This window comes from Aptenodytes forsteri, unplaced genomic scaffold (genome assembly GCF_000699145.1).
Source record: "Aptenodytes forsteri isolate BGI_AS27 unplaced genomic scaffold, ASM69914v1 Scaffold125, whole genome shotgun sequence".
Taxonomy (NCBI): Eukaryota; Metazoa; Chordata; class Aves; order Sphenisciformes; family Spheniscidae; genus Aptenodytes; species Aptenodytes forsteri.
The window spans coordinates 3,356,004-3,368,394 of NW_008794447.1; the positions used below are offsets into that span (position 1 = coordinate 3,356,004).

At 43.5% G+C, this 12,391-nt stretch overlaps 1 protein-coding gene across 1 annotated transcript; it reads left to right on the forward strand.

The window, feature by feature from the left end:
• Nucleotides 1–570: 570 nt before the first annotated feature.
• On the forward strand, nt 571–11,966 carry MGST2 (microsomal glutathione S-transferase 2). Its single transcript, XM_009290299.1, has 5 exons — nt 571–628; nt 5,687–5,786; nt 6,991–7,061; nt 8,960–9,041; nt 11,834–11,966. The coding sequence occupies exons 1-5, from the start codon at nt 571–573 to the stop codon at nt 11,964–11,966; spliced, it is 444 nt and encodes a 147-aa protein (XP_009288574.1).
• Nucleotides 11,967–12,391: the final 425 nt, after the last annotated feature.

The following is a 12,391-nucleotide window of genomic DNA, read 5'->3' on the forward strand; positions in this document are numbered from 1 at the left end:
TGAACTATCCTGAACAATTCCTTTCTGCATGCTGACTACTTGTAAAGTGGCTGTCATGTCATCCGTCAGAGCCCAATTTGTACATATTCCACAAAACCCGTAAATCAAGTGTAGGGACAGTACAAAGCTCTGCTCCCCCCTCGCATCTCCTGCACCTGCTGCTTTCGAGTGGTGCTACTAGTGATAGATGCAGACCTCGCCGCGCTAGACCCTGTACAAACACAGAACAAAAAGTCTTCGCCCCCAAAGAGATTGCAACTGAAATCTAAGACATAAAAGAACAGCTGAATCCACAGAGTCAGGAAAGGCTGTTTTTGTTCTCTCTGCGCTTTCAGACAGGCAAGAGGCAGGCAGGGCTGGCTGACTGTATTTGAACTTTTTCAGGAATGAAAAATGGCCATAATTTTGCACTCTTGTTTCAAAAAGTTAGGCTGTTCTATTTGCAGGGCAGACCTTTGTTGCAATGCTGAAAAGCACTATAATTCTCCCACCTGTTGTTTTTCCTTATTGCTCACCCAAGCTCGCTCTCCTATGCACACATCCTGCTTGCACGTGGAAGCTGCTGGGAACATGGCTGGTGATTCAGTTTTGCTTGCGGCTGTCTCTCTTCTTTCCGCCTTCCAGCAATGTAAGATCTGTGGGGTTGCGTGGCTGGGGCTTGGGGAGGTTTCCACCGGTTCTGAAGTACTGGGAATTATTTTGTGATAAACTGGCTGCTCTGTAACTTTAACTTCTGAGAACTCCTAAGATTTTTCTCACCGGAGCATTGTTTGCCCTCTCTGTAGTCTGAGAGGGAGTTGGCTCAGTGGGACAGATTACTTTTCCCTGTGGGAGAAACTAGTTTGATTTCAATTCTATTTTGTTTGCTGACTTTTTGGAATCATACTATTGTGAGAGCTTGTAACTAGCCGTAAAGTTACCCCAAAGCCACATCGTGCCTTGGTTTTGATTCTTATTTAGGCACCTATACAATTGAAAACCTCAAAAGTGAGAGTAAATTTCTGAAATCAAATACACCAATGCTGGACTGAAAGCGCTGCAAAAACTGTTTCCTGAAATAGAGATATATACTAAATATCTGAAATGAAGGAAGAAAGCAAACCTTTACACCAGGCAGCAATAATATGAGATATTCCACATTATGTCCTCATCCTTACATTTCTTTCTTTTCTAAATGGATTTATTTTATCCCCTGCTGATATGCCTCTGAGAATCAAGGACTAGGGAAAGAAGCGGGCAAGTCTGAGACGCTTTTTTTGCTGTGTTTCAGTCTAAAACTGCAGTAGCATTTTTAATGCTTGTCATTATTGTCTTTGAAATATGTTGATTCATATAGTTGTGTTTACACCAGGACACAAGATACATTTTGAAGGCATTTGTGCTATACTAGTATGAGATTAAGAGCAAGTTAAAAATAATTACTCTGCCTTTTTTTCAAATATCTATAGCACTGCCAACTTATCTAGCAACCTATCTATGTGGCTTGATTGTCTGTTTATTTGTTCTCAAAGCCTCAACTACTGAAATAACATTGGTACCTGGCAGAAAAAAAGCTTGAGAATGTGACCCTTCCAGGTTAAAAAAAGCCCAACACAACACAAGGCAAATAAAAAGCACTTAAGTTTACATTCTGTTTTTCTGTCATCAGATCAGCTACAACATACCCTTGTGATCTTCACAGAACTTTTCTCTCTGGCGGCAATATTTACCATCAAATTCTGTGAAAGTTCAACTTCCCTGTCTTGATTTTTAACGTAAAAGTGTGAAGGATTAAAACCAACCAACCAACCAACCAAACAAAAAACTTTATCCGGAAAAGTACTGCAGTTTGAAAACTCAAGGAATTGTACAGATACTGAAACTGCGGAGGGAGGGGGAAAATACCTATGTTCTTCCTTGTGATGGTTAATCCATATTAGTTAATCTTATGTTACAATCATAGAAAAGACAAGATAACCTGGGGTTTAATTTACACTGGCAGTCTGACATCAAGCCCAAAGAGACACCTATGTAAGAATCTGCTCTGCCGATCTGATTTAAATCATCGCAGCTTGGCTGACTTTCAGCATGCCTTCTAGCATGGGTAAACCAACACAGATTAATTTATGGGAATTCAAATGAATGTTGCGAAACCGGCACCGTAAGCATGTGTTATAACCAGTTCATGCAAGGGGAGTAGCCCAGCGTCTGACCGTTTGCTGGGAACAAAACACACACAACACACACAGCACCCGGTGCTCCCTTTGCTCTTCTGTTTATTCTGCTGAGTCTCGGGTCCTGAGTTAGGAAGGTGCTAATGGGCAATACCGCCTCCCTGAAGCAGTGCTGGAAGCCAGGTTTCGCTTAGCAGTCGTCAGAGGTACAAGATTCAGTGTCTCAGAACCGTGAGTTATTCAAAGAATCAGGTCGAAGATTAAGCTGTGCAAGAAATGCTCTAGGGTAGAAAGAAAGAGCAGGAGCAATGCAGGAAAGTGGTTTCCAGTCATGAATCCACTTCTAAGCAGCTAAGATTTGCTTGAGAGATTAGTGCCTTGTAGACTGATGGGAAAACAAGGGAATCCAATGAAAGGACGGAGTGAATCCCAGTCACTGATATAGGAGAGAACAGGGAGGACAGGAATCCGGCTACTCCTCTATTTTGAAGCATCTCTCTGAACTAGCACCTTTTAAAATCAACTCTTGGTAATTCCAGGACCCAGCAAGACATTATTAAAAAGAATTTGATTTTTTTTTTTAAAAGGTTGTTAGGCCAGGCCATGCAAATTAACATGCACTATCATACACTGCAATACAGGTAGCAGCTTCTCTACAAGCTTTTTAACACATATAAAATGTTTGAGAGTAATGTTCCCTGAAAGCCTGCTTTGTCCCCTATTTTCAGAATAAAGATATTAACTCAGTAACCATAAATGCCACCTGAAGATGAAAGCAAAAAAAACCAAACAAAGGCAAGTCAAGCGTACTTTGTAACTACCTCAGTCGTGTAATTTAGCCTGCTAGAATTGAACAACTTCATACAGGGGGAAGAAAAGGCTCTGAAAATCTTTACTTACTCCTGCTGCAATGCTTTCTGGAGTCCTCACGACAGCACCTCCAGTGGGTGGGGCAGAAGAGCTCTCCCATTGCTTTATTATTTACTTTAGCCCTTGTTAAACCATAATCACAAAACTTAAATTTGGAGTTACATCGCTACTTTCCATTCACCAGAAAGGAACTAAAAGGCAAGTTCTATGCAGTTAACAAAAAATACAGTAATTATTCCTCTCCTGAGCTCTTTTTGAGTCCCTGGTTGGTACCTGTCTTGTTGGACACCGGGCTCACCTTTTCTTTTAAGGTGACAGACATGACTCTAGTTCTCCCGTTACGCAGTGCCACAGCTTGGTTTTCATTGGCATATAAAAGCCCACTTGTCCCTAATTGAAGCGAAGTTCCCGTCAATCACAGTAGAAGCCACTAAAGAAGTGGATTTTATGATGGTCGGCCGTACTATCATACTACCACAACCTGTTTCTGCATACGGCTAACCAGAGTCTCCCGTGTGCAAATCTCTGCCCCTCAAACTAGAGCCTTGCTGACCAAGCAATAGCAAGGGCAAATCGCGTTACGGCTGAGGCCAGGGTTATACCATGGCCTTGATGATTTGCTTTGGTTAATTGTACTGAACAAACAAGAACAATTTGGCCCCTACAGTGCCTTAATCTTCTTATTTCCTCCAGTAAGTTTACTTTGTCCAGCATTCGTTCAAGGCTTTTTTTTCCAACTGATTTGGATGCAATGAGCCGCCTTGGCTTGCCTTAGTTCCTCCGTAGAAAAAACCTGGTCCCAGACTGGTTGTGAGCACTGAATGGCCCAGTGCGGCCAGAAAACGAGGAGCGCATTGCTGGCGAAAAACGCCATTGCACAAAACACTACGGCTCAGCTACCACTTTGACTGATAAGCCAGGCAAGACTTGCCAGCACGTAGCCTTTGTCATAAAAAATATATCATTTTGAGGGCGACAGAAGTTAAAATGCAACTTTTCAGTGAAGTTTTCCGGGAAGATATTTCTCAGAGGTAATTCTTGTGCTTCCACAAGTTTCGGTCTCCATGAAGCATGTTCCCTAAACCCTCCCTGCTACCATTCTTCCCTTCTGAAAGAGCTGCAAGGTGGCAAATAATGGATGAATCACCAGGCACAACAAGAGATGCATGGGTGGGAGTGGAGGAGGTCTTGCTGGATGCAAATACAATGAAAGGTCCTGTAAACCTGCCTTACAGAGAGATAGTTGAGATGCTCTGACTGGTCTCTGGAGAGAAAGGTTAAGAGGTCACTTGAACACAGCCCATAATTACTTATATGGGGAGAAGACAGATGGGAAAATGCTTTTTTGGGAAAAGACTCTGGCCACAAGGCTAAGACATAAGAGGTGCACAGGGCAGCACCGCTAATATCTCTAGCTGTATTTTAATGCCACTGCTCCCAGAAGGGAGGACAGAAGGTATGCTCTAGGCCTGCCCCGTAGACAAGTCTTTTTAGTGAACTCAGGTGGGTGCCTGGTTTCTGGATCTAGGTAAAGTTTAGGTACAAGGTAGATAGCGAGCTTCTCACACCGGGTGGCTATGACGTGGCCAGAAAAATAACTCCAGGTACCCAGGGAGTTTTAAAGTCAAACAGGGTGATGCCCAATAGCTCTGCTGCGTACAGAAAATTGCTGTCTGTGTATTGCCTTCTGTCCTTGTGAGCCTCTGTTCAACTTTTAGGGGGAGACTTCTGCAATGAGGACATCAGTAAAATGAGGTATACATACACACATCAGAAGTGATCCTAGAAATACAGGTGAGAAGTGCAGAGATAGTGTTTGATTGGTTTGGGGGTTTTTTGGTAAGTGGCTGATATTTAGTCACTGTACACTAAGTAATCTGTCTTTTTCATGGCACTGCATCAGCTCTAAAAAATGGTTTTTGCAAGACAGGTAAGTACTGTCAGCTCCAATCAGTGGAGGTGGAAGCAGCATAGGTCCTCCAACAGATAGCTCTCAGAGCTCTCCAGCAGATGAGGGGGGAGAGCAGGGAACAGGCTACAGCCTCCCCATTTGCAGCTCTCGGCTCTTTCCAACATACTGAATTTTGAGAGTCCGAGACAGTAACAACAGATGGAAAAGCATGTGCTATAAGATATGGGTAAATAACTTTAAAGAGGTGGTGACCAGTTTTTTGTTTCCAAAGGTTGTAATGCTGCCCCATACTCCAAAGCATCGTAGCTCTTAGCGTCACTAAAGCAAAATGACCATATGCTGTTCAAGCAAGTAGGGAAGTGACCTCCATCAGGGCAATTTGGTTACCGAGATACTGCTAAGGTGGCACACTGCCACTGCAGTGTGAGTAGACCGCTCCTAGGCTGTGCAGTTCTAGGATTCAGATGAGGCGGAAGGATATTTAAGTCATAGCTAGTGTAGCAAATGCAACAAGAGAATGAATATATTTCTGAAATAGCAATTTTTCCCCTTCCTCATGAGTGTCACTCTTGAAGATAAGATCTAAACTTCTGTAGGGAAAAACTAGTTTATCTAATATTGGTCTCTTTCTGTCAAACAAAATGGAAAGAGCTGAAGAACAATGATCTCTAGTTAAAAAATTACTGACGTGTTAGGGACGCAACTGAGCTGAGGAACCGTGTAATTCGCGAGCCCTTATTTTTGCTTACAGGTCATTTTGCTTGGCTGGTGCGGAAATCAAGAATGAAGCACAAGGTCATGCCCCCAGCTGTCACTGGAGCTCCAGAATTTGACAGAACATTTCGTGCACAGTAAGTCCAGAGATCATTAAGATGGTGGCAATGAAAAACAATTCAATCCAGAAGAGAAGCAAAAACATAATCTTAAAATGTTACCTTTTCTTTGCATCCTTTGCTCAAAAAAAAAGAGAAGAAAAACAATTAACAGATCGCTTTTCAAATGGTTCAGCTATTATTTTAATGATAATGGGGTAAGTTCAGCTCATTTAAAACAGTCACTGCTCAAATTCTGATCAAACTAGGCAATCAGATTACCCAAACCTAAGTAGGGGCTGAGAGCTAATTGACTGTAACTTAGAGAATTCAGATGTTCTGGATCTAGCAAGCTGTGCTGTCAGTTCTTGGGCTGTGGCTAACACCAAACACGTGGAAGACGAGCACAGAAAACCTCTGTCTTCACAGTGGAAAACGGTGCAATAGCCTGGCTAAGAAGACAGCGTTTTCCTAAAGGGCTTCAGTTTGTGATTAGCTAATGACCCTATGCAAAACTACTTATATTTATTTCAAACAGTCCATCTGCTGTAACTGTAGTTGTAGTGGACAACAATAATGAGACACAGAATACATTAGACAATGTATTAGATAACAGAATATGTTAGATATAGAAGGACGCCTAATTCATTAAAAAGAAATTCATTCAGAACAACCAAGAAAATATATCCCAACAAAATATTGGTGGGAAAACTGATGATGTCCACAAATAAAGATGTTATGGTCCTCACCATAAGAAGATCTATCGTGTGCTGTCTGTGCCTGACAGCACTTCATAAAGGCAGTTGGCCTCTGCGGGGCAATCCAAGCTGCCCATGCGCAGCTCTGTGCTTCCTCTTGCAGTCCTGGGAATGCTGGCCCACAAAACTTGCATACCGAGTATGGAGATAAGTGATTAACATCACATCCATGTGCTGGAATTCCTGCCTCTCTGCTGCACAGGCACTTGATTTAGGATTATTTGTCCTATTTAGTTCCATGTAGTTGGGATCCAGACCCTTGTCTAAGTTTAAATACCAGGAAAATATTTGAAATAGTTAGTATTTGAGATTACAAAGGAGAGAATTTTTAAGAACACCTAATGCTGGCTTGACTGTGCTCCCACTGGATTCGATAGCATTAACTTTAGTGGCAACAAAATGAGGCCAAAGCTGACTCTCCTTGAAAGTCCCACCCATAGTTCTTTTCCTTTCCAGCCTAATGTTCTTTCGAATTTATTCTGCAGACAAAACTGTGTGGAGTTTTACCCAATATTTCTGACTGTCCTCTGGACTGCAGGATGGTTTTTTAATCAAGGTAAACGCTTTTTGTTTTTATCTCGGACTGAGAAGTTTTACATCACTTTTTAAAACACTTTAGTTTTATCAGGAGGTAAATGACTGTAGGCATCTTTTTCCCTTCTTTTAATTGCATTATCTTAGTATAGCCTTCCTGGAAGAATGCTCAGTGACACTGAAATCCCCACTAAGTCATGGCAGTTCACATAGCCCCACCAGCTTTCACTTCTCTCTGCAAACCAAGGAGGCAGTGTATGGCACATTTATCATACATTCAGTGGATTTGCAGGGCGAATCATTCAGAAAAGCAGCTCCCAGATGCTTCCCACTAACAATTATTTGCACATTATGGGACAATTCTCACAGGACATCAAGCATAACTATCGTCCCTGGGGAGGAGGCAGCCTGAAAAGACTCAGGTCAGAGCACTCGTGCCTGTGGCCGGACCCCTGGCTGATGGAGCTCAAGCCCGCAAACCTTTGGGTTTTTACATCCCAGATGAGTGACACCACCACTGGGCTATGACTTGTTTGTTCTGGGACACAGCACTGAGCACTGATGCACAGTCATAACAGCGGCATCTCCAGCCATAGATACTGTACTCCAGGTATGCAGCGGGGACTTGGGAAAATCTATTCTGTTTTCTCAGGCACCTAGCAGGGGGGCGTTTTTTGGCCAAATGTTCTGAACTCAGATGCCACAGAGCTTTCATACCTCTCACTCCGTTGGACTTTCCAAGGTGGGTCCGTGATGTCTCCTAGCAGTGATGGGGTGGACTCTCATAGAGCTAGAACTTGTGACAGAGCCTAATTTTTGCGTTCTGCTTTATTAACCCTTCCCCAGCTGATGTTTTAGAAGCATGAAGTCGGGGGGCTGGAGAAAGGATAACTAGCTCATGCCCACTATACCTCTCCTTCCTGAATGACTAGCTTTCTTATCCATTTTCTATGTTTGCTCCAAAACAGTAATTTTGTTTTGGTGCTTTCTTATAGACAGAGTCCCATCTCCACTGCAAATGCAATGTAAATCCAAAGTAGCACCACTTAAGTCAGCAAACTGGATACGAGATAGTACATGTGCCCATAGACAGACTCTTGAATCGAAGAAGATGAGAGTTGCTAACCAGCAACACAGACACGTGCTGTCATATGTAAGAAAAGAAGGATTATGTTAACCTCCCCTTTAAGTCATTTTTTCAGCTGAGCATCTCCCATAGGTATGTTTACACAAGTTAATCCGGAACGCAGTAAAAGCTGTCCTCTGTAATACTCAACTCGCACGGTTGGAAAGAACACAAAATTATCCAGCTTAGTCCTGGGTAATAGGAGTGACCTACACACCCTGCTCCATCTATCAAATGGAAGTGACTTTATACTCTTCCCACAGGGAGGTCAGAAAGCTAACTTCACTACAGCTTTCTCTCATGTCCTTGGATAAAAGCTGCTATATAAATGCAAAGCAGGTTATTAACAACATAAATAAGATTCTCTTTCCAAAACAAACACTCCCCTTTAGCATGAACTGCCATAACAATACAAAATGACAGCGCTGGGTCAAGCCGCGGTGCTCCAACCCGCTATCCTGTCTCTGGGATAACCACCAAACTGGGGGGGGGCTACAGATTCCTGTCAGTTCTTGAGATCTCCTTTTCAGGGAATGCTTTTAGATTTTTTTGGAGAGCCCTATGCTCACCACTATCTGTAAACCCGTATCAAGAGCCTCCTGTAGTGAATGTTTAAGAATACATGTATCTCTTTTGAATGATTCTTTCCCAAGACAACTTCCCAGGGTATGGGTAGCTATGAAAATCCCCAGAGCTGTACAACTAGAAAACATAAGTGAAGTGTCTGTCTACGATCCTCATTTTTTAGTTTTCTAACTGTTTTTTTCCCCCCCATTAATCTTTTTTTTTCTTAGAATTAGCTTCCTTTCTGGGTGTGTTGTACGTGTTTGCCCGCTACAAGTACTTCCATGGTTACGTACAGTCTGTGAAAGGAAGGTAAGGATTTACCAGCTGAATGCAGGTTAAAAGCTCCAGGCTGTGGTCTGAAGCTGGGCTGAGAGCCAAGGACTGGCAGTGAAAAGGGACTATAATTGAATGCAACATGTGTAAAGCGTCAGCTAGAGGTCTGAAGTGGAAACCCTCAGGGAAGAAGCTGGCTGTTACAGTAGAAGCCTAGGTTAAGATGTGCACGTGCTAGAGGTCACGAGAGAGAAAAGGTTTGATGCTCACCTTGTGGGTGCCTGCTTTGTACTGAGCATATTGGGAACCAGACTCGGAGAGGTCTGAGAACAGAAGCGCAGTTTTGCAGCTCAGGACTGCTGTAGGATGGAAGACTGCTCAGGCAAGGCTTGCACAGTGCCTGCCTCTCTGCTATTTTCATTTTTCCTCAGTTTGTCCCATTAAGACCTTTACTCTAGCCATACAAAATGCACTAAAGGAAGCAAGCAAATCTGGCCTTGTAGGCTGATGAACTTTTACCAAACAGATAAGAGAACACAGCTTCAGATAAGCATACGTTAATGAACGTTAAGTGCACAGCATCTCGTAACATGAATTCTACTTCAACAAACAGGCACACTGGCAAAACACCCCTCCACTATAAACACTCAAACACACAGTTTATTTCTTGTTTCACTGAAGCCACTGCACTATCTTCTGTGTCCTGACCTAAGGCTCCTCTTCCAGCACACATATCAGTCATAAAAGGAAAACAGCACGATATATGCTTCTCATAAAATTAAAAGACTCGGGATGTATATTTCTAGAGGAAGATACAAAACAATCAGACTATTTTGTAGTGAATAATCCTGCAGCAGCAAGAGGCTGTACTACAGGGCTATTTTCCATAGCTTCTATACCGGTATTACCATTCTCCTTCACGCTACAGTCTCCACCAATCCTTTACCCTCTTTGGAAGAGCTGTTGCTTAAGGGAAGGGAGAGGCTACATATTCCAGAGCAAATATATGGAGACAATTTTATGTTTCCCAATAAGAGATGCAGTAATTCAAATGATGCAATGAACAACAACCAGAAGACTAGCAACTATTATGGAAGTTTGAGGAGCAAAACAGTCTAAATAAATGAACAAGCAGAGCGTAACGGACTTTTCTTTAATCAACAAACTAAAAAGTCCTTTGTTCAAGAAATCTTTCTTCAGTACTCTTAGACCAATGGATTCAGCCTCCCAAGGAAGCCTAAGAACAGTAGCTGGCTTCACTGTTAGACAGAGCTTTACGCTCTGGTGAGACTCGAATTTCTTTGCATTGAACAGAGGGGGCCGAGAGTCAGCCTGGCAGCCCTAGAAAATGGCTTTGCTCCCTAGGCCAGCCTCTGCAGGCCTGGCTGGTGCTGACCTCCAGCAGGTGCTTCAGCTAGCAGCAGGTCAGCACAAGTCAGGCATGCAGAACCCGGCCCCAAAACATACAACAAGCCTCCAGCAGCCCTCATAGCGAGAAGGTAATTAGTCTCCACACTGATTCTCAACCGTAATCACTGACTACAGCCGTGCTAGTTGTAAAGACAAACCTGGTCTGCGTGCTCAAAGAGCTGGTTACGACGCATGCTCGTGCGCTTGACTACGTGAATTGCAGTTCAGATTTGCCAAGGCTGGATTTTTTAAGAATGCAACAGGAACATGCACCTTCTTACTCAGTTTCTGTGCTGGAGAGGCCTTTGCCAGTGAGCTGTATCCTTTACCCTTCCCTCCAGCTGGCTCTGGCAGATACTTAAAGGGCTAAGCTAAAGACTTCTCGTGCTTTCCTGAAACTGAGGAGATCTCCTATTTGCCCATTTTGAAATCCGCGCCTAGACATGGCACGCCCAGAAAGGCTACTTATATCAAGTCTTTAGGCACCAGTGAGATTCTCAGGCTCCCTGCACCCCCAGCGGTGCCCGAGCATCCAACCTCTTCAGCTTCTGTGGGTATGGGGATAGCTAGCTGTAAATCAAAGGCTGACAAGCTCCTCAGACCTCTCTCCAATGCTAACGTGACGGGATTCTCCAAAGAGACCTTTCGTTGCTTGCTTTGCTGGCAGAAGCCAACCCAACAGCAACTCCTGGAATATGCCTGTCAGACCAGAGTCTGCACCAAGGCAGCTGAGAACAGCCCCAGGAGAGCGTGCATGGAGGGGAAGCTCCCTGCTCACATGTGCCCAAAAAGCGAGCTCTGTGTTTCAGAGCTGAAGGGCGCTCTCAGCCTCTTCTGTGGGAGCTTTCCATTTTGTACAAATAAAATAACCTGTCCCTCTCCCATCCCCAGCAAGTGCCCTGATCGCTGATTTTTTAGGATCAACACTCTTCCTTTCCGGTCCAAAAATCCATCTCCAAGTCAAAGTGATAACCAGCAGCAGACCTCCCAGCTCAGTGGAGAGTACCTGGCCAACAGATGTGGATGTAAGAAACATGCACACCTCTCCCCCAGCCCCGAAGGCTTCTCTCCCACACTCCTACGCCTAGAGTTGCAATGAGGCGCTCAAGCTTGTCTGAGGCTTTACCTACAGGTCTTCATGTCATGGGATGAGGTAGCTTCGTCCTGGAGCAAGTTCCTAACTTCCACATGAAACACTGGGGGAGAGTTTTCCCATAGAGAGGATATTAGGAATCTCTCTTCTCCCTAGCAACAGTCACGTGCGGGAATGGTTTCTTACCAAAACACCCCAAGGTAGCATTGCAGCAGTCATCCTTTCTGATTCTCCACACCTCTTCTTAACTGGTGTGGACAAGCAGTTTCACTGTAAACACACCATGTACAGCTCGTAACAGTATTTTTCTGCTTTCCGCTTCTAGGTTAACAGGCTTTTATTTGAATTTGATAATTCTGATTTGCTTGATAACCCTGGGTGCAGCTGGGATTGTTAACAGCTTTCTGGATGAATACTTGGACTTCAGCATTATGAAGAAACTACGTAAATTGTTCTGAAGACTGGGTTTTCTTTTTTAATAAATAAATAACGTGGATGCTTTCCCTGGACACCAAAAAGATTATAAGCTGTATGTGAATAAAGCATCAGAGCTCTTTACTAACAGCCCGTTGCAATGTAAAATGCATGTTTTTCCTGAGCTGTTTACGCTTTCTCCTTTCCCTACACTCTTGAAAAAGAGTCAGTAAGACAGAATGTCATGTCACATCTGCATTTGCAATTAAATGTTCCATTTTCCCATACAGTATTGTAAACCCTAAACAAATTACATAAAACTAAAACCATTAATTCACTAAGTAATTTAGTTGCAACTGGCACGGCAAGCGTCAGCCCGTCTTACCCGATGTCCTTCAGCTTTGCCAACGCCTCCGTAGTCTTCCTTCACCCCTCTTCATTTCCCCCAGCAGTGCCATCCGTTCTGCAC